At 37.4% G+C, this 25,274-nt stretch overlaps 1 protein-coding gene across 4 annotated transcripts in view; it reads left to right on the plus strand.

The window, feature by feature from the left end:
* The window catches only part of ACTN1 (actinin alpha 1), a 116,806-nt gene that overhangs the window by 60,589 nt on the left and 30,943 nt on the right, over window positions 1-25,274 (plus strand). For 3 of the 4 annotated variants that reach the window (XM_039323981.1, XM_039323982.1, XM_039323980.1), the window contains exons 2-8: window positions 75-189; window positions 3,945-4,064; window positions 10,914-11,000; window positions 13,326-13,413; window positions 15,329-15,407; window positions 17,390-17,471; window positions 19,815-19,900. In XM_039323981.1, the coding sequence (XP_039179915.1) occupies window positions 75-189; window positions 3,945-4,064; window positions 10,914-11,000; window positions 13,326-13,413; window positions 15,329-15,407; window positions 17,390-17,471; window positions 19,815-19,900 (657 nt within the window). Of the gene's footprint in view, window positions 1-74; window positions 190-3,944; window positions 4,065-10,913; window positions 11,001-13,325; window positions 13,414-15,328; window positions 15,408-17,389; window positions 17,472-19,814; window positions 19,901-22,311; window positions 22,398-25,274 lie in introns of all 4 variants that reach the window. The other variant, XM_039323983.1, reaches the window with a different exon arrangement.

Raw genomic sequence — 25,274 nt, forward strand, 5'->3', positions numbered from 1 at the left:
TTTTTTTCGAGGGCCTTACAGATTCTCTTAGGAGAAGAATTAATCCCTTTTCTTCTCATTTTATCTCTTTCCAGACATTTACAGCGTGGTGTAACTCTCACCTCCGCAAGGCTGGCACCCAGATTGAGAACATAGAAGAAGATTTCCGAGATGGCCTGAAGCTCATGCTACTCCTGGAAGTTATATCAGGTGAGACCATTGTTTTGCAATAGTTAATGGGCAGGAGTGGAGAAACCTGTGCTTCAAGCTTTTCCTGTGGTACAAAAGAGCCAAGATGGCCATTGTTTGAAACATTGTCCCGTGTGCACACAGCTCATGTTATGAAATTTATGGAGAGAGTGAACTCCAGAGAGGCAAATAAATGGGAATCTATTCATATCCAGTATTCATTACCACATGAAGCAAAGCACTTGCTTCATCAGCATCTCTCTGTTGTCAGGACATGAAGCATCCAAATGCAAACTGGTGCCTTCTAGATTGGTCAAGCCAGCCTAGGATATTGAGAGCCACAATCCAGAATATCTGAACAGTGTCAGCTGGGGAAGGGTGTATCAGCATTACTTATCCAGTCACAATGTACTTTCTTAGGATTGGAAACCAAGGCAGTTAAAGCAATAGTGCTGCTACACTTCCATATGTTTTTGTCGGGGCACCTTTCCCACTTAAGCTTCATTGTACTGTCCTTTGTAGCCACCTATACAGGTAGTCCTTGACTTAACGACCACAATTGACCCCAAGATTTCTGTTGTTAAGTTATTTTTGTCCCATTTTACCATCTTTCTTGCCACAGTTGTTAAGTGAATCATTGCAGTTGTTAAATCAGTAACACGGTTGTTAAATGAATCTGGCTTCCCCATTGACTTTGCTTGTCAGAAGTTTGCAAAAGGAGATCACATGACACCAGGACCCTGCAACCATCGGAAATAAAAACCAGTTGTCATGCATCCAAAATTTGATCACATGACCATGGGGATGCTGCAATGGTCGTAAGGGTGAAAAGTGGTCATAAGTCACTTTTTTCTGTGTCGTTGTAACTTCGAACAGTCGCTAAATGAAAGGTTATAAGCTGAGGATTACCTGTATAGAACTTTGATTGCTCTTCTACAACCAAAAGCCTTGGAGAAAGCCACAAGTGGTCCTCCTTCCTCTGCAGAATTTAAAAGCAAAATGTTGAATGGTACATGTCCTGTGGCTTTCTTTGAAGTGTTCCAGAACCAGCTGAAATTGTCTCTTGTATTATTTATTCCTGACTTGTTTATCTTGCTAGTGAAGTGCTGGCTCATGCATCGGGAAGGAGAGGAAAGCCAAGAGGAAGCAGTTTACAGACAGTGATAGGCAGAGGGCAAATAACCAACCCTTGGTGTTTTTATTTACAGAATTCTGCCATGGAATATATTTCCTTCATGTTGCATTCTCCTCTTTGTCTTCATCTCTTTGCCCTTATTGCGTTTTGTTTTGAATGTTGCCTTTCTCTGCAGTGCCTTCCAGGTTTTCTTTAGGAGTCTGGCTTGAACAATTCTTCACCTTTGACTATCCAGGAATTCTGGAAACTATAGTACCAACAAATCTAGGGATCACTGGTCATGGAGAAGCTGGTTATACACACTGTGCACAGCCAAAATGCTTCAAAATATTTTTTTTGCTGTGATTTAACATGGTGGTTTGCCACATTATATGTAAGCAGGTTCCATGGCCTCTTAAAATCTCAACGATTCCCGTCCCCTCCCCCGTAGAAGCCCTTTTAAGCATGTAGAGTTGGCCTGAGCTCTTGAAAGTATAGGACAAGCCCTCACTTTGTCGTGGCATCGTCTGGTAAAGATTACTGTGACTGCCAAAGGAGAGTCAGTTCGTTCTTGTCTGAAGGAAAGGCAGCTGTTCTCCTGCCTCTTTGAACTTCAGGTTCAGTTGCTTTTGGCAGCAGTTCAAAGTAAATACAGTTATAACGGCTGGACATGCTGTATTTTGGAAAGAAAGGGCACATAACTGAAGAAAAGCTAGGAATTGTAGACTGAATCCTTTCCAAGAAAGGAAATGCCATTTATCTCCCTCCAATTTTTTTTTTAACTATAAGGTTTATTGTTGCTGCTGTGTATGAATGATCTTTTGACATAAGATAGCCTTTGGGGAATGTCAAAGTAGAATATTGGAAATGTATAATAAAAAATAATTAGAAATAGCCCCAAAGGGAAAAAAGTAGTGTGATTCAAGCCCACCAGATCACAGAGGTTCTGTTTCAGATAAGGACGTTTGCTCCTTTTTTGCCTGCCACTAGAACTAAAATCTCACATTTGAAATTTTTTTGCCCACCTCACATGTAATTCATTGATATGATATCTTTGGGATTACAGTGTGGATATATAAATTTGCAGAAGTGACTGTTAGCCACCAATTGATAACCCTAACTCATTTGAGGGGGAAATGGTACAGTACAAGTCAGCTGCAGTAAGCAGAGTAATCAGTTGATATCTGGCAGGCAAAAAAATTCTTTTTGATGGGCAAAAAGAAACTAGAACCCTGATAAGCTGTGGTTTAGTAGAACAAAACCCAGAATGTTTTATTGTTTCACATAAAACAAAATCCAGAGGAGTGACTAGGACAAGCTTGCCCTCCCCTTCTCTGTGGTTCCCAGTACAGCATACTGTATCAGCCTGCCCACCCCTCTTATTTTCCAGAGCCCTCCCTTCCTCATTTCTGCTCTGCCACCCCTGATATTGTTGCAGCACAGCACGTTTCCTGGGCCAGCCTGTCCCCAGATCTTCCCATGTTTCTCCTTAGCCATTAATGTCCTTGGCTTTTTCCCTGCTTTCCCCTGCCCCCAACTCCAAACCATTTGTGTCTGGATAAAAACAGCTTCATTTTGTTCTCTGCTTGGGCCAAAACTCCCAAAGCGTGTATGTTTCCATTCAGGCATAGACCACCCATAGTCAGCTGTTCCATGCACCAAACATTTTGCACATCTTTAGAAAAAATAATCCCAATGAAAACTGCCATGACATCTTAGTTCTGCTTTTATTTACTTCTGTACATACTTTCAATTCCCCACTATGAAGATAATTCAGCACATTTGTTTAGGCACTTTATTCTGTCTGGGCTAAACCCATATCGGCACTGAATGTCATATTGTACAGGGGGGAAAGCATTATTGCTTTTAGGACCTATGTATTGAAATACACATTAGGGAAAATCATGAGGTCAGTCCTTCTGAAACAATACCACTTTGGAATAAGAGGCAATTATATACTTAACTATTCCCTATATAAAGTGTTCCCCCTTTTATTTTTATTCGTTTTGAAATTTACTTCATTACATAGTTATAAACTTTACACTATACATTATATTGCTTTGCTACAGTATTGACTATATTGATTAATACAATGTTGAGTAAACATCATCACTGTAATATTTTGATAACTTAGACCATTTAGGATTCAAAACAAGAAAGAAATATCAATATTAATTATGACTTCAAATGTTAATAAGCATAAAATTATTTGGCTTTTTCATCCAGAATTGAATACAAAATTAAGAAAACACTGCATGTTGGGTCAACGTATTTGTTGTACAATAAAGGTTTTGATCTCAACTTACTATTAAGATCTCCACTGTTGGAAAAGGAAAAGAGAAAAAATAAACAAAGCAAATTTGAAAACAGTTTAATCTCATTCCTGCTTGTGACTATGGTATGATTATTTTAGTTTATTGTTCCCCAAAGGGCTGCTTAGTATGTGTATAACTTGTCACCTGAGGGAAATAGTCAAATAAATGATCCCTCTATATGATTAAGTGGTACTATCAGGTATATATAAAATTACGACTGTAAACAAATCCTAATGGATCAGCAGAGAAGCAACTGTTTTCTTTGTGTGGTATATGAATTCTTGGTAGAGGTGAAATGAAGGACTTCATTAAAAAAAAATCATGTCTTCTTTTCTCAACCTGACTAGGTGAACGTTTGGCTAAACCGGAAAGAGGCAAAATGCGAGTGCACAAAATCTCAAATGTGAACAAAGCTCTGGATTTTATTGCTAGCAAAGGAGTCAAGCTGGTCTCCATTGGAGCTGAAGGTAAGCAGCGTGCACTTCAAGCAGGGATTGGACAGTAGCAATAATGAACCTGCTTTTATTTGATACATATTTAATATTAGATGCATTGATAGAAAATAATGTATTTGCTTAACTCATTCTTTGCATCAGTCGTCACACAAAAAGAAACTATAGCCCAACATACCAAAAAAGACAAACTAGAAACAAAAATTAAAATAAGCAAGAAAATGGTAAGAGAACACCTATCCAAGCTTGACGAATATCACCAGGACCCTACAGATTACATCCCAGAGTTCTGAAAGAGCTGGCAGATGTTATCTCTGAACCGTTGCACCCCATCTTTCGTATATCCTGGAGCACCGGGAAAGTACCTGAGGATTGGAGAAGGGCTGATGTGGTTCCCATCTTCAAGAAAAGAAAAAAGATGGACCCAGGAAACTACAGACCAATCAGTCTAATATCAATACCTGGGAAGATCCTAGAAAAGATAATGAAAAAACAGATCTGCAAATAACTAGAAGCAAACAAAATTATAACTGGTAGCCAGCACAGGTTTGTTAAAAAAAGATCATGCCCCCCCCCCCAAAAAAAAAACAGATCATGCCAAACCAATCTACATCCACATGGAGAGAAGTAAGCAATGGGGTACCACCTGGTTCTGTCTTAGGCCTAGTACTCTTCAATATCTTTATAAATGACTTAGATGAGGAAATTGAAGGGGAACTCATCAAATTTGCAGATGACATTAAACTAGCAGGAATAGCCAACACCCCAGAAGACAAACTCAGGATCCAAAAAGATCTTGACAAACTTGAACAATGGGTCCTATCCAATAAATAAAGCAAAGTTTTACATTTAGGCAGGAAAAATCAAAGGTATAAGTACAGATTAGGTGAGACCTGGTTCAAAAACAGAAACTGTGAGGGGGACCTTGGAGTCCTAGTGGACGATCACTTGACTATGAGCCAGCAGTGTGCAGCAGCAGCCAAAAAAGCTAATACAATCATGGGTTGTATAAACAGAGGCATCGAATCAAGATCACACAAAATATTAGTACTGCTTTATAAAACCCTAGTAAGACCACACCTGGAATACTGCAGTGAATTTTGGTCAGCATATCACAAAAAAGATGTTGAGAGTTTGGAAAAAGTTCAGAGAAGAGCAGCTAAGATGATTAAAGGCCTGGAGACTAAAACATATGAAGAACGGCTACGGGACTTGGGTTTGGTTAGTCTAAAGAAAAGAAGAAATAGGGAAGACATGATAACAGTGTTCTAGTATCTGAGGGGCTGCCACAAGGCAGAGGGGGCCAAGTTGTTCACAAAGTGCCAGAGGAAAGGATGAGGAACAATGATTAGAAACTGATCAAAGAGGGAAGCAACCTGGAATTAAGGAGAAACTTCCTGACAGTGAGGACAATCAACCAGTGGAACAGCTTACCCCCAGAAATCGTGGGCGTTCCATCACTGGAGATTTTTAAGAAGAGACTAGACAGTCACTTGTCTAAGATGGTATAGGTTCTCCTGCTTGAACAGGACTAGACTGGACTAGAAGGCCTCCAAGGTCCTTTCCAGCTTCTGTTCTGTTCTATTCTGTTCTAATTCTATTCCTATTCTATTCCTATTCTATTTCTATTCTATTCCTATTCCTATTCTATTCTATGACTTCACATTTGAAGACAAACCAATTAAGGAGTCTTAGAATAGCTGGAAGCAGTTTTTGGCTTCTATCCATCCATCCATTCATTTGTTACATTCATTTGTATCCTGCCCAGTCACCAAGAACCAGGTATATGGTTATATACTCTCTGTGTTCCTTCTAATGGATTATTATCCTGTCTCATTATCTTTGATTTGGGGGAAGAAGAGAAAAGAAAGAATCCTATGCCTTTGTTCATCTTAGGAAAAAAAATTGCTCATGGATTCTCTAATCCAAGAACATGATGAGCCAAATTATCTTCTTATACATCACAAACTCTCTCCCAAAATACTTGAGTGAAACAATTAATGTTATGCATGATTACAACTTGATATATCTGAGTAAAGGGAAGGAAAGAAGCAGTCTCTGAAAATGCACAATGTGCAATAGGAATAGACAGCTTTTGAAAGTAAGAAAGATTTATTTATTCAATTTCTCTAGCTGCCCAACTCAACCAAGTGAATGTGTTTAGTTTATCTGGGCTGTCTGTTATTCTTTAGATTTAGCATGAGATATAACAAGAACATAGATATGATTAAGTTTTATTATTATATATATATATAGCCAAAAGAACCCTGATATTACTTGACTACAAGTGATATCATCTCTAATCATTTCCCAATCATCATCTTGGCTCCAGAATGTCCAAGGAACTATATCGGAAGTTTGGAAAAACAAGAGAAAACACTGGAATTCTATATTGATACTAGATTGGCAATGCTAACTTTTCTTACTGTGGCGCAAAAAGGAAACTGTCAGGAAGAGACACTGACATTTGGAACAATTTTTAAAAATTGTATTTATACAAGTGAAATCATAAATAGTGAAATTATTGTTTTTAATGGCTAAATTAAAGGCACATTCTTTATATGGTTTACAGTACTGTTCATATTCTGCAAATTCTGCAGGTTCAAGAAAGCATTCCCTTTAGTTCCATGGTGGCGAACCTATGGCACGTGTGCCACAGGTGGCACGCAGAGCCCTCTCTGTGGGCATGTGCACCGTCACCCCAGTCCTAGGCCTTCAGCTGGGTTTTATAAAAGTTTTTTGCTTTAGGCTTCACTTTGTGTAAAAAAAAAAAAGGTTCAATCAATCAAGCGATTTCAACTTCTTGCGGGAAAAAAAAAGATCTCGCAAAGTTGGAATTGATTGATTGAACTTTTTAGTCCCACCCAGTCTGCCGTTACCACCACAGCCATGCCCACCAGTGGGCCACGCCCACCCAATGGGCCACACTGACCCAATGGGTCACACCCACTCAATGGGCCATGCCTACCCAATGGGCCGTGTCCACCCGGCACTCGACAATAGATAAGTAGGTTAATAATAATAATAATAATAATAATAATAATAATAATAATAGTAAAGTTGGAAGGGATCTTGGAGGTCATCTAGTCCAACCCCCTGCTCAGGCAGGAAACCCTACACCATTTCGGACAAATGACTATCCAATCTCTTCTTACAAACTTCCAGTGTTGGAGCATTTACTGCTTCTGGAGGCAGGCTGTTCCACTGATTAATTGTTCTCACTGTCAGGAAGTTTCTCCTTAGTTCTAGGTTGCTTCTCTCCTTGATTAGTTTCCACCCGTTGCTTCTTGTCCTGCCTTCAGGTGCTTTGGAAAACAGCTTGACTCCCTCTTCTTTGTGGCAGCCCCTGCAGTTTGGGCACTCGGTCTCTAAAACGTTCGCCATCACTTCTTTAGTTGTTTATACTGAATGACCTCTCACACTTAGTAATGGAGTTTTTTAATCCAAAGTAAATTCTTATCAATGGCACAAAAATAGTCCACATTTTGTAATAAAATGAACTGCAGTATAGAGTGTAAACACATTTTCATTCTCTTTTGATGCATTTCCACCATATTTCCCATTTACATATGAAATAACTTCATAAATCCTCTTTGAAATCCTGATGCAAAAAAAATTTCCTGTGATCCTCCTATGTAAAACAAGGAGATAATAGAATATCAAAGTTAAACAGGGCTATACATATCAATGCATTTTGAAGTCCTTTTAAAGAACCCAGTTTTATTATGAACATTCAGTGGTTATTTTCCTTTTGAAACAACTGAGCACCAAAGGAATGGAAATTGTATCTTTATTTGTATATTCTGTACACAAAGACTTATTGTAGTAAAACCAATTATATGGAAATATACGCACTAGAGCAGAACACTTGGTTTCCTCTTTCCAGCTGTTCCTGTTCTTCAAACAGCAGTCTGTATCTTTTCACAGGCTGAATGCAGATCTATCTGAACATTTTTCCTTGTTGAGTGTGCTGTGAACAGCACTCTGAGATCATGAGAAAGGAGAGTGACAATTGTTCTAGAATTCACACCTGAGATATTTTTGCTTGACTTTTTAAAGGATCCTTCGTTACAAGTTTTCACTATTACTTCTTGGAGAATTCATATCATCGTCCTTAGTCTTCAGCCTGTATTTCATATCTCTGTCAACTCCTTTTTCTTTTAATGGAGAAGCTTTATAAAGCGTGAAAGATGCAGAACCAAATCTCAATTCTCCATTGGTATGAACCTCCCAAAAGGGCCACATTGATTTTGGAGGAAAGAGGGGGTACCCACATCTCTTCTATTCCCTACCCTGAACACCTTTAAGAACTATTAGCCTTTTCTTTGTTATATCAGAATTCTGGAATTTCAAGGTAAAACAGATTTGCTCCATGCTTAACCCCTGCAACAGAATGAATGTTTTGCATATGAACATATATTCACATTTGATACAAAGATATATTCCTGACACCAGGGTGACAACATTGGTTTTGTGGCGGAGAACAAGACATACAAGATAGTTATCAACTTTAGCAAATAAAATCCAAACTGTTGCTCCCTAGCAACAGTTATTTTATTCATGAATCTGTCTTAAAGATTTCTTTGTCACTTACCACATTTTTATTGTTGCAAAATTGTGGAATATTAGAATGAGATGATAGAATTTGACAGGATCACATTTTGGATGCAAATTGTTAACCCTCACTGTTTCCTTCAGAATTTGTTTTTAATGATTTCCATTGCTGCTGCTGCTACTGCTGCTGCCACTGCCCAGTCATAGATAATACAAAGAACTAAACTAACATTTGAATGAAGACTTTTATTGGCATAATTGTTAATCAGTCCTGCTGTCCACCATGAATTCACTGTCTTACTTCTCTTGGAATGCTTTTGGACCGTTGGTTGACTTTGTTTGTCACACACTAAAGCCAGATGTTTAGACTGGATTTGGCATTTTTATCTACTTATTGAGTCATTCCCAAGGACGTAGGATAGGCAGCTGTTGATATTTGATAGTGTTAAATGTTAAACAAGGTATTGTTGCAAGATGTAAGCTGTTCCAATAAAGCTGCCTTTTGCAATTGACTGATGATGAATTTGTCAATGTTGATGGTGTTCAGATTGTGCTCTAATTGTTTGGAATTACACCCAAGACACCCATTACTATTGATACTACCTTTGCTTTCTTTTGTTATTGTTATTATGGTTCATTGCACAGTCTGCCAGATATTCAGACTGGATTTGGCATTTTTGTCTACCTATCGAATCCTTTCCAATGACCCGGGATAGGCAGATGTGGATATTTGATGGTATTGTTATGGTTCATCACACAGCAAGATGTTCAGACTTGACTTTCTGAAATTTATATCTCACCATATTTTTTATGGGAGAGACACTCTTTGTCTGACTCCTCAGATGAGACCTGTCTAGTATGGTTGAACCTCTGGCATAGCTCTCATCTTCCTCAGAGCATACAAGGCCCACAACCACATCAAGGTAGTGCTTCACTGGGAGTATTATTAGTATCAGTATTATCATCACCATCATCATCATCATTCCTGAATTAGGAGCTTTATATATGCACCTGCTATTAACACTGACATGATTCATTGAGTGAATCCTTCAGCTGATCTAGGCAATTATTTTGAACTACTGAACACTTCAGAACAATAGTGTCTGTCTGCTAGGCAGGTGGATATGAATACCTTAACGCTCTTTAATATAGCATAAAGTGGTGTTATTTGGATTGGGGTGGACTTGATAGACCTTTTTTCATGTAAGAGAGTAATCAAGTTTGAATTTATTAAAATAATTAATACCTTTCTCAATTAAGCAGCAAAGTTTTTTTTCTTATCACATTACAGTGTTAGTTTGATGCAAAAATATCTGTTATATTCTAAACTGTATAATGAATGACTACATAAATAAATTCAGTGATTTTACCACCTGCATTTCATTTCTTCACTCTTACGCTCTCTGTTCCTACCAACCATAGCAACATGGGTTTCTATATATTGCTTTCTCAGGGCAATACTCCATGAATTTCATTAATGATCCAGGAAATCTTATGCAATAATACATAGATGAATCTTTAAGAAACCACAAGATTCTCTTGTTTTGCTGTAAAGAAGGCTATACCTGCTTCTCTATGGAGTTCTAAGTGGAGCAGAAATGTTATTGGAAGTGCCAGCATTTTATTGTTAATTTTCAGCTGCAGTGTCACAGCTATTAGAGGAACTGACTAGCTGATATCCTGGGGGTAAGCAAGATCTGATGGGAATCTCTGAGCATCAGATTGGCTAGAAAGACAATCTAATTTCTTTCTCTTGACTACCCTCAAGATTCTTCAACCAGTTAATAGGCACTAAACTTCCTTTTATGTGCTGATGTGGACACAGGCATTGTGTAACACCAGTAAACAACCAGCCTATTTCTAAATATTACAAATTGTGAAAGGGGGCTAATTGTACCAAACCAGATCATGTTTTTTAAACATTGATTGAGCCTAGCTGTTGTTTCTGGTTTTAAAAAACAAGTTTACATGGCAACACTCTGAAAGCAGGATGTACCAAAACTTAAACTGTAAACTGTCTTGAGCAGTCAAACAGGAAGGCATCATATGCATCAGTCAAATAAATAAATGGAAAGATATTAAAAAGAAAACCAAACAGTTCAAATTAGACCAGAGAAGCAATATGCATTCAGAGGATTTTGATGATTTCTGATCTTCATCATAAGTCCAGAGAGTTTTTATGTACCCTCTGCCCCTCTTCTCATCATAGGTTTCAGGGGGTGTTTAACTCTGTTGTTGGATTAAAAGTTTTTTTTTAAGAACATGCTTATTTATTTCTGGTTGTTCAACTGCTACATTTCTTTTTTACAGAGATTGTTGATGGGAATGCAAAAATGACCCTTGGCATGATTTGGACCATCATCCTTCGTTTTGCCATTCAGGATATCTCAGTAGAAGGTAAATCCCAACAGGTTCTTATCTCTTTCAAGAATAGTTATGATGGGGAAAAGTTTGTATATTATGAGTTGCCTCAAGGGAAAGAACATAAAACCTATACTCTGAATGAAGGATACTTGCACGTCAGTGAGAAATTAGTGTTTCTGCTTGATTAATTGCACAGAGGTATCTGAAAGTTGCTGATTCTATTTACAAAATGTAAAGTTAAAGGATTCCAAGTTTGCATTCCCTGACTTGGCAGAAGAGTGGTGGACATAGGCTGACAGCTTTCATGACATTGTAGACCCAGGCTTCTCTTTATTGTTAAGGAACCTGCCTAGGCATTAGGGTCTGCAGGGGAGGCAGAGATCTCTTTCACAGAACTTTTCTGCCTGTCCGCGCTTTTGGAATTCGTTTCTTCAGGAGTCTCAGTTAGTTTAGCTTTCTGAAAGAGCTTCAAGAGACACCTCTTCGGTTTGGCCTTTTTATTCATTTAGTATTATTTCATACTTGGTTCACCTTTGTAATTATTGGGGTATGTCAGGGATTGGCAACCTTGGCTCTTTTATGGCTCGTGGACTTCAACTCCCAGAATTCCTGAACCAGCATGGCTGGCTCAGGAATTCTGGGAGTTGAAGTCCACGAGTCATAAAAGAGCCAAGGTTGCCTACCCCTGGGCTATGTTAATAATTTTGAGCTGATTTGTTTTATATGCAGCAGCATATTGAGAGTATTGATAAAAAGAGGGGAGAATCTGATCTCAGGGCTAAGAGTCTGCATAGCTCTTGGATGTGAGAACACTAAATATTAATTAGAGGGCTGAGAAGTTGAAAACAGCCCTAGAAAAAAAATAGTAACAAATTAATTCCACATTATTGTCCAGAAAAGTACATGGGCATGTTCACATAATCACTGAGTATTTGCATTTGACAGAAAGGAAATTTGACTTTATCTCTCTGAGTGCTTTTGGAAAAAATCGAAAGAATAGCATTCCAGATTTATAATCTATTTTTGAAAAAAGTTTAAAGAAACTTTAAAGAAAGAGCATTTCAAATGAATACTGTGCTGTGGAAATGCAGCATCAGGAGCAGTTGCCTCAGCTGCTGCTTTCTTTTTCACTTTCTTGTGCCAACTGCCAAAAACATCATAAAATCTCAGGAAAGGAAAGGGGTATGGGAAAAATACAAGTGACTGTACTTTAAATTCTTTAAACAAGGCTGATGTACCTTAAATATTTAATACTGAAGTCTATATTTGGTTAAGGCATCAGGCTAGAACTAGGCTTAGGCATGAAAGCCAACTGGGTGGCTTTGAACCAGTCACTCATTCTCTTCCCAAGCTACCTCATAGGGTGGTTGTTTTGAAAATAGGAGTAGGAAGGAGTATAGGATATGTTTGCCACCTTGAGTTGTTTATAAAAAATAATGAAGGATGGATGTAAATAGAAATAAATAAACATAAACATTTATTTTTTAAAATTAAATGCTGCAATCTTTTAGTCCAATGGTGGCGAACCTATGGCACGGGTGCCAGAGGTGGCACTTGGAGCCCTCTCTGTGGGCACACGTGCCTTTGCCCCAGTCTTGCCTCCCCCCGCAACCCCCTCCTCACCAGCAGCCCCCCTGGAGGAGTCGCCCCCGAGCGTGGCCCACCCAGAACAGTGCAGCCAAGGACATGGCAGCCAGGCAGCATAGATAATACTCTGCCCTCATGCCCCATCGCATACAGTTGATGCTGCGGGGCACGGGCAGAGGGCGTGGCTGCCATTGCGCTGCTGGGCGATCGGCGGGCCCTGGAGGTGATGAGTGGCCCTGCGGGCACGCGGGGTGGGGGCGGGGCAGGGGGTGGAGTGTGGGCGGGATCAGTTTTGGGGCACTTGGTCTCTAAAAGATTCGCCATCTCTGTCTTAGTCACTAAAATAATATAACGCACATAATCAAATTGATCGTAAGACTTGTCAACCATTCACATCACAACAATATTTTTATTAAGGCAGTTCATCTTAAATAGTTCTTGTGCATTCTAATGCTTGTACCTCATTATCATAACTTTTAAGTTGAGTAAACTGTTATTTTTTTATTGCTAAGTTGTTAATTTTAGTTTGCATTTTATTATTAGGGTCATTATTATTAATTAAAATTTGCTATGGCGTCCAATGCAGAAGACTCTGGGTTGCTTACTTTTACTTTATTTTTACTATTTTACTCTGGGCTTTCAACATAAAACTGGTTCTTGGGAGATTCTGAAGTGCATATGGAAGGTGCCATCCAGGTCTCCTCAGTGGTTTTAAAGGTCAGAATGATGAAGGAAAACTTGGAACTAATGCTTTTATCTTTTATTCTGTAGAGACATCTGCAAAAGAAGGGCTTTTGCTGTGGTGCCAGAGGAAAACTGCCCCTTACAAAAACGTGAACATCCAAAACTTCCATATTAGGTAAAGAGTATTAAGAGCAGTTCCCTAAAAATATTACTTTTCTGATATGTCACATATCCCAGTTGCACAGCCAGTGCCTGTCCCAAGTTGGAGAAAAATCTCATTTAAAAGATTTGGATGCTGCATAATGCTCAACTCAGCTATCCTTAAACCTTATGTTAAGAACATTCACAATTAACATCGCCACTTAGATGGAGGAGGATGGAGTGTTTGTGCTTTGAACCTATCTGCCAGTTCAGGATTTGAGGGCCACAATTGGCTAAAGGTTTCTTACTTTGTTACCATGGCATCAGACACATCTTCCGGATTGGGATTTCTGTCAAACAATGTGGCATTGATGCAACAGAAATTTTGCCCCTTTTTACATGTGTGTGACAAAAACTCTACGAAACAGTTGGACCTAGTATCACAACAACACAATGCTGCTTTCATAATTTGTTTTTCGCTGACCCATATGCAATTCCCTTTGGTAATGTTAAAACGCTGAAGCTTTTTTTTTTTTTTTAACTTTTATCCAGCCAAAACAAGATAAAGATAAGACCGGTTCAGACTATATTCCCACTTTGCTAAACTAAAGGTTGTCAAGCTAAAAATGAACGCTGGGCTCATCTTTCTTTCCTCATCATTTCATCTGTTGTTAACCTAAACAACAGTTCTTTGTTATACTTGAAACATGAAGGCAATGTCGCTTCATGTTGGTTTATTCAACATGCAAATGGAAAACTAATGTTATGCTGTGGTTTAGCAATCGATGGAGAGATGATGAAAATAACTTTTATAGGATTTAAACTATGTACAATGACATGTAAAATGGCTTTTACATTACTTACAAAGTAATTAATGCAAACTAATGGGTTGAGGAACCAAGGAAGGGAATGTAGTGCTACTGCTACTTTTTTTCCTCCTTTGTCCTTGCCCTACCGAGGCTTCATTCAGATAACACATTCATTTTAAAATACACATTTCTTTAGCAGACCTGTTCCTACCTATGTTTCTGTATACTTCAGCACAGAAAAGTTTCACTGATAAAGCTAGGCCTGAGTTGATCATTAACTGTGGTTGATTAAAACAATCCAGGCAGTGGAGACAAGATGGAAGCAATGCATCATGTTCTAATGACAATGTTTGTGTATTTCCTTTCTCTATTGCTGTCTTCCTTCTGAGCCATTGAAATACAGTTAGTCAACACAACTGTCAAAAATCTATAAAGAAGAAAAATGAAAAGGAATATTATACCTTGAAACCCAGCAAGAAATGCTGATGTCCTTATTCTTTCCTCTCTCATCTCAGTTCTGTTAAAGAAAATATATACTGCTCACAAAAATAAAGGGAACACAAACGTATAGGATCCTATACGTTTGTGTTCCCTTTATTTTTTGGGGCAGTATATTTCACTCATTTGAAGAAACTAGCTCTTGTCGTGTGTCACACTGTATTCCTTTTTATATCTGTAGACAAACTGGAATCATTATTTGCCAAAATCTGACAACAGAAAGAGCAAACAACAATTTAACATTATTTTACTGGATATATCCATTAGTGATTGATAAAACAATATACCTTCTTTATTTTTATTCCTTCCTACCAGGTCCTTCTAAATATGAAACTGGTTGTCTTTTCAAAAATTCTTATGAATAGAAAGTTTGATTAAATCCAAATACAATTAATCTCTGGATGGCCAACTTGTTTTTTCCCCACATGTTGGCCCACAGTTTGAATTGCCCCTGATTGTTGGTTGTGCTGGCTCAGATGAAAAAAGTTTTAAGTTAATAGCATTCGTGATTTTGGAAGATGCCATGTAAATCAACTATATTTTCTCTGCCCAATTGTATGCACAGGGAACATTGTTGCTTTAGACTTTCTTCAATTTGCTGTCTTGAAGAATATAACTAATTCTATTTTGTCTCTTTTATAGCTGGAAGGATGGTCTTGGTTTTTGTGCGTTGATTCACAGACATCGTCCAGAACTTATTGACTATGGAAAACTAAGAAAGGTACTGTGTTATGTTTTGAGATGTCTCAGATTCATAGATCCAAAAAGAATAAAACTTTGGATAATTTTACCTAAGATGAAATAGATTCTCTGAAAAGCTCAAAAAATTGAATTGAGGCAGTCTTTTTTGACCTGGTGTTCTCCAAATGTGTTGGATTGACTCCCAGAGCACATGTGGAAGGTAGTAGGTTGGAAAAGGAAGTAGTTATATGCTGATGAAGAGCAGATCGACAGTTCCTTGGCCTTCAGAATTCTAACTCAGGTAATTCAAATGCTTGTTTTGATTTGCAAAAATTAGAAGGATAGCAATTGGTGACATTTCAATAATGTTTAACATGCGTTTGTACAAATGTGTATTTAGTGTATTTAAACCTCCTAATACAGTTAAATGGACTTTTCAGGAGGAAAACATGGCTGCTAAAGCTGAATATCTATTACATCTGAATTTATTTGGTTCAATTTACAGATTATAATAATTACACCAAAGATGTAAATTCAGTCAACTGTTGAAATTATTTTTTATATAATTGGATTTATCCATCATTTTGGGAAAGTATCTGAATGGAAAATACGTCCACAATTTCTGAAGTTCACTTAACTGAGGTCTGATAAATCACTGTCATTATAATGCTTGTTAAATAGTGGCCATCTCCAATTTAAATCCTATTGCCCATTCTGACTATACATTTTGATACCCATTTATCAGTAAGTTCTAAAAATGCTTTTCCTCAACTGTTACTAAGTTAAAAGACATGGAGACATTTCAGATAACAGGTCATATATATTAGAAAAGAATAAAATAGCTTATTGGAAAATCAAGTTAATCTAATCTTTCTTTACTTAACCTTTCTAAAAGGAGGAACAATTTAAACAAAAATGCAGTGATTGTATGTTTGCTCCAAATGTTATCTATAATATAATTAGTAGTTAACTAAAATGATGTTTCAGCAGCTTTTTAAAAGGTCTTTTTTGTTCCTTGAACATTGTTATATTGAGTTCCCAAATTAAGGGCAAAAGGATTTTATTTTCCTCTTTTAGAAGAAATGTCTTAATTGTCAGCTCCTAGAATGTTCTTCTTCATAGAAGTCTACCTATGCAAATCGTGCAAAGTTCTCCTGTTTCCCCCCCCCCTTTCTTTAAATGTGAAAATAGCGGAGTTAATGGCAAGACGATGTCATCTGGTTCTTGCAGTATACATAGTCTGAACTGAGACCTATGTATATCTATTTATTTGTATGTGGCAGTCAAGATCAACATAAAATAAAAACCAAAACCCATGTTAACCCATATTATAGGCAAAACCAAACATCAAAACTATACATTTTGTCAAGTATCAAAATAAGAAATAGTTATGACCACACCAGATTCCAGCCTTCACTCAACAATATGCCCTTTTCCTGTGCTAAATGAAATAAATAGATCTTAATTGTTTTCCTGAAACCTACAAGAGTAGGAACAATGTGAGTCTCCACTGGAAGGGAATTCCACAAGCAATGGGGGTATCAATCAAAATGCCTATTTCCGGGGTTCAGCTAAATGATAATTTTGAATGTGCAGGATTGAAGAGAGTTGACTTTATTTGATTATTAGATGATTATGTGAGAAAGCAGGGCCACTGAAAACCATCCTCTTCCATCAGAGAGGTTAGTGGGGAAAAATAAGTATAATAATTTTTACAAGAAAGTTAAAAGCATAGCAATCCTCTCTATATAAGACAGTAATACAAATTACTATTAAAATACTCAAAAAGCTAAATAAAAAAATGTGCCTGTAGGTTATTTATAAACTGGAGAAAATAGAAAGTAATCTTTCCTGAAGAAATACGCTATATAAGACCATTGTCCTTTAGTTAAATTTGTTTTCTCTGTCTTCTTTGAGTCAGCTAATCTAGCTTTTCAATGAAATATACTATGCAACTGATGGTTATTGAAGTATTTTCTTGTATTATATATTTACTGCTAATAAAACCGTTCTTTTTTTTAGGATGATCCTCTTACAAATCTGAATACAGCTTTTGATGTGGCTGAAAGATACTTAGATATTCCAAAGATGTTGGATGCAGAAGGTATAGTAAAATCTGATTTTATTTCCCATCTCTTCCTTCCACTCCCCCCAAAGATTCCTCAAAATGCCTTCATGTATTTATTAGAACTTTCAAGTTCTTACTAGATCATTCCTTCCTTATCACACATTTAGACACATTTAGACCAGACTAAGTTCTGATACATCTACAGCAACCACAATCTTAAAATATTGGTCTAATTTTTGGATCTTGCACAATACTAATGCCATTTGATTAATAGGATAACAGAGAAAACATTTTTGTGTACCAGTAGGAGCATCACAGATTTGGGACTTTCTAACGTCCCTCATGATTTTGTTCCAGTCATGAGATCCTGTCATGATCATTAGCTCCATGTAGTAGCAAAATAATGTGAGCTGGGCTAAGACAAATAATAGCAAAGTGGTGTTAGCGCTTTCTTTCACTCGTCCCTAGTGTGTTTTTTGGGCCTCAGTAATAGCTACACACCTTTCTTTGGCTAACTCAGTGTTCCACCTTGGGCAAACAAATTGAATTCTCACCAAACAGTGATATGATAGCGATCTACAATACATAAAGAGAAAATAGAACAAAGGACTAGTCATCCTTTATTGTCTTTTGCCTTTTTAATAGTTTATCTTGACATTTTATTTCTTAGGCCACTGTCCTTTAAATGGGATCAGCACAGGTTCAGTATAACCTTCTGTTCTTGGATATCTGCCTCTAGAATACTAATGTTAAATGTTCATTTCTGCTGTGTTGTCCCTTCCTGTATTTTAGAAACCAACACTGGCAACTGAATTTTAGTTTTATCATTGCCTTTGTTTTTCAGGCCCTTTACACTGCCTTTTTTTTTTAACCTTAAAGTTTGGGAGAACATTTTATTGTTTGCCTAGGCTCTTTCTAGTTGTTTCTTTCTATCTAGGTCATGAATTTTGAGAACTGTTTCTAGAGTGGATCTTAGCTATATACAGAAGCTTAGAACATACTCTGCAGGATGTGACTGCCGGCCTGTCCACTATTTAATTCACTTAAGCCTTCTCTAATTTGGTATTCTTAAGATATCTCCGAACTACATCTCCCAGAATTCTCCAGTAATCAGATCATTGGCTGAGGGGCTCGGGAAGTTGTAGATCAAAACATTAGGAGGCACCACTTTGGGGGACAATCAAAATTAAACAATTATTTTAATGTTCAACTTTATGCCCTGCATAGTTTTAGCTGAGATTCCCAAGACCCCATGCTCTTATACAGAGAGCCTCTGGACTTGCTATCTCAAGGTAAAAAGAAACTCTTTATCCAATAAAACTCTTAGAAAAAATGAATGGTTAGACTCACATCAACCTTTTTTTCCTTGTTGTGCTCTAGAGATTACCTTTCATTCCTTGTTTCCCCTTCAAAGCAGCAAGGAGATGTTGTCAAAAACATTAACATTTGTCTGAAAAATGATCCCCACCTACTCCTATAATCAGTTTGATCTAGGGGTTGAAACACCAAGCTAGAAAGTAGGAGACTGTGAGTTCAAGTCCCATCTTAGCCATGAAAGCCAGCTGGGTGACTTTGAGCCAGTCGCTCTCTGTCAGCCCAATTCATTTCACAAGATTGTTGTGGGGAAAATAGGAGGAAGATACGGTAGATACGTTCGCCAACTTGAGTTATTTGTAAAAATAATAAAAGTGGGATACAAGTAAATAACAATAGTAATAAATAATAATAACTCCTTATCAAATGCTTGGAACACTCAGACCAACAGCAGATAAAAATACTTCACAGGTTTTGGATGGAGGGACAATAGCAGTTTCATTTAGATAAGATCAGATAACCTTTATTGTCATTTTTTTTTACTGTGGGCACACTGGCACACATAAATGAAATTCTGCTGCCTGCTCTGAAAAGTGTGCATATACATAACACACATATAAACATGCTATATACAGCATATGTATATACCTACACCCTTACATATAAATACATGTAAATATTAATCACTGTCCATCTTGAATACTGTATGTAGCAGAAAGAGAAAGCTTGTATGGGACAAATCTGTGACTGAATCTGGATGTAGTACAGTAATCATCTAGAGGTCATATGTTCCATCTTTTTGCTGACCTAATAGACACTTATCCTTTTGGAAATGCTAATCTGCACATTTTTCAAAACCCTTTTTTTTAAGCAGGGGAAAAGAAGCAGGAATAATTGCACTTCAACATAGGAGAACCTTCTCCTAAGTACACCCAAAGAGGCCTTTGTTAAAAACATGGCAAGAGCTAAAAAGTAATTCCACTCTTCACTTGGTGCCCCTCATGCCTCACTTTTTTCACTTCCCCTAAGTTAAGATGCTCTTTAACTTCAGGTTTTCTTTGACAGACATTGTTGGAACAGCCCGTCCTGACGAGAAGGCCATCATGACCTATGTTTCTAGCTTCTACCACGCCTTCTCAGGAGCCCAGAAGGTATCGCAGGATTCCAAGCTCCTTCCACACAGCGCACCTGGTCCTCTTGCTAATGTTCAAGCCTCTTTCTTGCTCTCCCTTTTCTCTATCTCTGTTTCTCTCTCTTTCTCTTTCCTATCCAGCTACGGGCATCTTTGTTATTATTATTTGAGAGCAGTGTTGTCTTAGTGGTACTCCAAGTGTATAGCAATCTGGGAGTGCACATTAATCAAATACAGTTCTACAGTCAGTGATGCAAGGCCAAGCCATTCTCCATATAGGTCTTGTGGCCTCCTTGAAAGCACTAGGAACTCTCCCTTGACCCACTCAGTGCAAGCATTACTCCTGAGATGAGCTTCAGGAACACTTAACATTAATCAGGAAAATAAATAACTGGGCTTCTGCAAAAATGTTTTTTATCCACGATGCCTCAGCAATACAACTTTGTGAATGAAATACTGTAGAAGTTGACAAATAGCCATCATGTCACTTGGTGCAGAATTGTTTTGCTGACGTCAGAAGTCCTTACCCTTTCAAAAGAAATTGTAATAGGGTAGTTCTACTTGTCTTGTAAAACTGCACAGTCTTCCAAAGCCTGGATTTCCTAGATAAGTATGTGTGCATTCTTTTCTTTTAATCCCTTGAAATGTTGCTCGTTCCCCAAGAACTTGACACTGAAGATTATAATTTAATGAATCAATTGTTCCTCGTTGTCTCATAGTTTGTTCTGGATCAAAGGGGTTGTGCAGTACTATTCACATTTGCTTAGAAGTAAATTTGATTGAATTCAGTAAGAACTAATCCTGAATAACTGCAATGAACTGCGGTATAAATAAGAAACTGCTATTTCATGTCAGGTGCACGGATGATTTAGTATCAAGATTCAGGCTGACAGATGCTCTCCATCTTTCATTTAGAAGGCACAGATGTGTACTGGGTATAAGAGCATGAAAACAGAAATTTGGAAAATTAACTGTACAATTCCAAACAAAGATGTAGCATGAAAGTGGATTAGATAAGCTTGCCTTTCTCAGTTTGAACTTGCAAACTATTTCAAAAGTTATTAAAAACCCACATGAAATTCAGCTCAAGGCAGCAATAGGTAGAAGAGTCACCAAAATCCCCTTAAAGGTTTGGGGAATATTTGCAAAATAATTCTGGACTAAATGGGCCTGAGCTTACTCTACAAAAAATGTATGTTCTTAAACATACATGCATATTCCAGATCTTATAGGAATTCAAACAGTTTCATCAACCTGGTGGCTGTCAAACCTGTTAAACTGTTTTGAACTCAACTTTAAAATAGGCCTCTCACTTTTGGTTTGAGAGATATATGTCTTCTAAAATAAAGCAGAAGCAAATCTAAAATATTTGTTATTGTATTTCAAACCTTCCAAATGATTAAATACTTTCAGCATGAAATACATTTCCAGAATTCCCCTATGATATCACTGATCTTGTAATTGTGCTCAGTCTACCATTTCTTGGATAGCAATCCAATATCCAATCTGATTATGCGGCATAGTTGATTTATGATATTTCTATATTGGGCAAGGGATTGATGTAGAGCTTTTTTGCTGCACATTTCTGAAATAATAAGCATTCAGTATCTCCCCCCCCCTTCTGCAGTTACAAACATGAGATTTCTGGAGATTGGGTGTATTTCATAAGATGACATTAAGGGTTGATCTCTCTGACCAGAAGAATCACACAGTGCATATAATCCATTTCCATGAGTGGTTGGCAATAATCACTCTTTAAGGATAACCACCTTGGCAATAACTCTCTCTGTAAGGAAAGTTAACCTGTTGGAGAAAAAGCAAGACTTCTTTGTTTTGATATAGTAAGGCTTAGTAAGGGAGTAGTTTATCAGGAATATTCATGCTAGCCATGCAACTTTGAAGTTACACTGCTTTAAAAGGGAATGCTGGCAATATTTCACAAGATATAGCTTGGCTCTAATTTGCCAAATGGTTTATACACTCAAAAGAGGGCTATAGCTATCAAAGTTTTTCATGAACACAAAGTTTAATAAACAAATAACTCATCCAAAGAAGTTATAATCTTGTTTTGGTTTGATAGATCTACTTTATACCAGGAGTTGGTTTCCTAGAAATTTAATTTTGCCTATTTCCAAGTGGGCTGAATATACTGACTGTGGAGGTGTGTAAAAAACAAAAACAAAATGAAGTTCAATAGTGTCATGTAAAACTGACAGGTGGTGATAACAGGTTCCTGGAGTCCACAAAGCCAATTCTGCCAGTCACATTCTGATTCAAATTCCCAGCACTCCGCATGGAAATCTGTTTGGCCTGTCCTGCAATGCATGATGGGAAGTTTCCCCCCCTCTCTTATCACCCATGACTGTTTTATTTTATTCTGTGTGCTGCTTCTTACTTTATCCTTTCAACCTCTTCTCCTTCTTTGCACAGATATTATAGGCACGCTAAGGCCGGATGAGAAGGCCATTATGACCTATGTTTCATGTTACTACCACGCCTTCTCAGGTGCGCAGAAGGTGAGCCTTTACTCCTAACCACTCCCTCCTCCTCCTATTTCCTGCCCATCAAATTTAGAGAAAATATTATAAACGCTGTCATTTTGAGCTCTAAAATTATCATTCTTAGTATCTTGGGGATTAAAAAAAAAGACCATTAACTTTGCTGAGCCCTCTGTTTCTTTCTTGCAACATAGAAGATCTCTGCTTTTTCCTGGACATAGTTTCCTGCCTACAGCTTCTAGGCTATATTCACACTAATCCAAATTAAGGAAACTTTACAAAGTTCATGTCTTCTCCAACTGGGAAGTTTCCTCTAAGTCTCACTTTTCCCTGCAGGGTTTAGAATCCCTTGCAGCCTCTTAAACCCGATCGTTCTTCAAGACTGATATAGCACTAGTCTACTATTTACAGTAGTGAAACTGTTGGGGGTGTTTAAAAAGGCCAGTTTACAGGTGTTTTAGTAGCGTGGCTATAACTACCATTGCACTAGACAGTTGAGGCCCTGATGCAAGTAGAGCTCAGCCACACTTCTTTTTTTTTTAGATATTTTGCAAGTGCAACCACACAAACTTCAGTGTGGAGTGAAATGCCCAATTAAACCTGTACAGAGGGGTCCTTTTTAAACTCTTCCAATTTTTTTTTCTTCTAAAACATGGTTTCATCTCAAAACTGAATCTTTATCCCAGTTCTTGTGGAGGATAAATTAGAAATAACCCTTAAATGGAAGGAACCATGACTCGTTTTTTCCGAGATGGGGGCAGAATAGAGAACAGACAAACTTTGGCGGAAAAATGTTAAAAGAAGCAAGGATGAGCAGAGCCGTCATTCTGAGTTTGCCCTCCTAGGTTATTGTTTCGGTATCTATATGGAAAAAACTGTAAATGAATGCCATTGTTTATGATTTGTTTCCTGTAGTGAAAAAAAAGCCAGCCGTGTCAAAGGTTTTATTTCTGTTTTTTGTTCAATAAGCAAGAGGATTCCATTGCTATTGGCTATACATACGAATAGTAGAGTTATAGATTCCAGCTTATTTACAATTGTAGACATAAACTTGCTCTTTAGAATATATGTAATCACAAAAAACAAAATCCCTCTCTCCTGTTGATAGTGTTTTAATATCAATGTGATCAGAACATGCCTATATGGATCCTCCCAAAACAACTTTTTTTTAAAGAAGAGAAATGTGTCCAATTTTCCAGATCCTCCCTCAGCAAAAGACTTCTCAAGAGTCATTCTGAAAGCCTCAGAGCTTTCCTCCACATTAGATATTCTTCCAGGGTGAGGAGAAAACTCTAAGGCAGTGTTTCTCAACCTTGACAATTTTAAGGCATGTGGACTTCAACTCCCAGAATTCCACAGCCAGCAATGCTGGCTGTGGAATTCTGGGAGTTGAAGTCCACATGCCTTAAAATTGTCAAGGTTGAGAAACACTGCTCTAAGGCCACTTTAATACTTAAATGCAGTTTTAAGTCCTGTCCTATTTTGCTTTCCCAAACCTGGAACTCATCTTTTATGTGCTGGAAACCCTACATTGGAGTGAAGAATTTCATTTACACTCCAGCAAGCTTGGAGGGCAACTAGTTGGGGTACAGCTATATTAATATCTAGTCCTAAGGCTAGATTGAATTACGCCAGTTTCTGCATACTTCTTCTTTTTCTTGCTTATCCTTGCTTCCACCTCTTTGTCTTCTTCTGCCACTCAGTGGTGTTCCTGGCATTATTTTTTTCTTTGTGTCATTTGTGATGTTTTCTTATCCTTTCAGCTTTATTTTGTTTTTTAAATCCTCTATAAACATCTCGCCATTGTTTTTTTTTTTTTTTTTTCCATGCCATACTAGCTAGCTGCTCTTCCCTTGACTTTTTGTACTTGGGCACAGCCTGTATTTGCTTTCTACTGATTGTGTGCAGTTTGTAGAAATACAACAGCTTCTGTGTGTCATTCAGAATTGGCATTAATACATTTATCCATACCTGAGTATAAGCTACCAAGGGGAAAGCAGCCTTTGGTCCGTGTACTTATAGCTTCACATTGGATCCTTGTGCTCACTTGAGGACAGTTGTTGTGAGGCTTAATCTTGCTCACTATACAAGGCAATCTTAGAAATGTCACCCTAACTTTTTCATTATGTAATCTTCTTATAATAACAATTAGCGTGCACATTTTTATTTTTTCCCCAAATTAATTATCAAGCCTATATGGTTTTGAAATTTGCATTAAACTAAGTTGAAAGTACAGAGCCAGTTCATGTGTAGTTGATAAGTTGCATTAGTTTCTGATTGAGTTGTTTCTAGTAGTATCTCATTGTCACCTTGGAATTGATAGAATTGGGCAAAAAAGTGATTATTTAGAAATTATACTTTGCAGAAGGATGTTACTGATAGATCTTCTTAATTTGTGCAGATATGTGTGTTTTAAAAGAACACATTTCACTCATTCCCCTTTTAATATGAAAAAAATTAGTTTGAGAAAAATGGGATATAAATCTTCAGATTTTCAAACATCTGTGTTACCAGTTTACTTACCTTCAACTTTTCTAAAGCTGCTTCAGTGCTTAAGAGACAACATGGATTATAAATACAACATGCTTAGAATGGTGCAGAAAACTTTGCTTAGTTCTGCTTGAGACTGTTGGAAAATCCTCTTCTGTAAATACTCTGAAATGTAACGGAAGGCAGAGTATACATCAACATATACAGAGTTGGTTTTTAAACTTACCATATTTACAATTAAAGAGTTTTGTTTGAATACATAGATTCAGTTTCATTTCTTTGGAAAGTAGCAATTTGATAGAAGTTTTTTAGCAGGTTTCAATATGTTAACTGAAACCCTTGTCAGTAAATAAATAGAAATATATACTTTTTACTACTCATTTTAAATAACAATTCAATATTTCA

Source organism: Crotalus tigris, unplaced genomic scaffold (genome assembly GCF_016545835.1).
Source record: "Crotalus tigris isolate CLP2741 ecotype Arizona unplaced genomic scaffold, ASM1654583v1 scf7180000024291.2576520, whole genome shotgun sequence".
Taxonomy (NCBI): domain Eukaryota; kingdom Metazoa; phylum Chordata; class Lepidosauria; order Squamata; family Viperidae; genus Crotalus; species Crotalus tigris.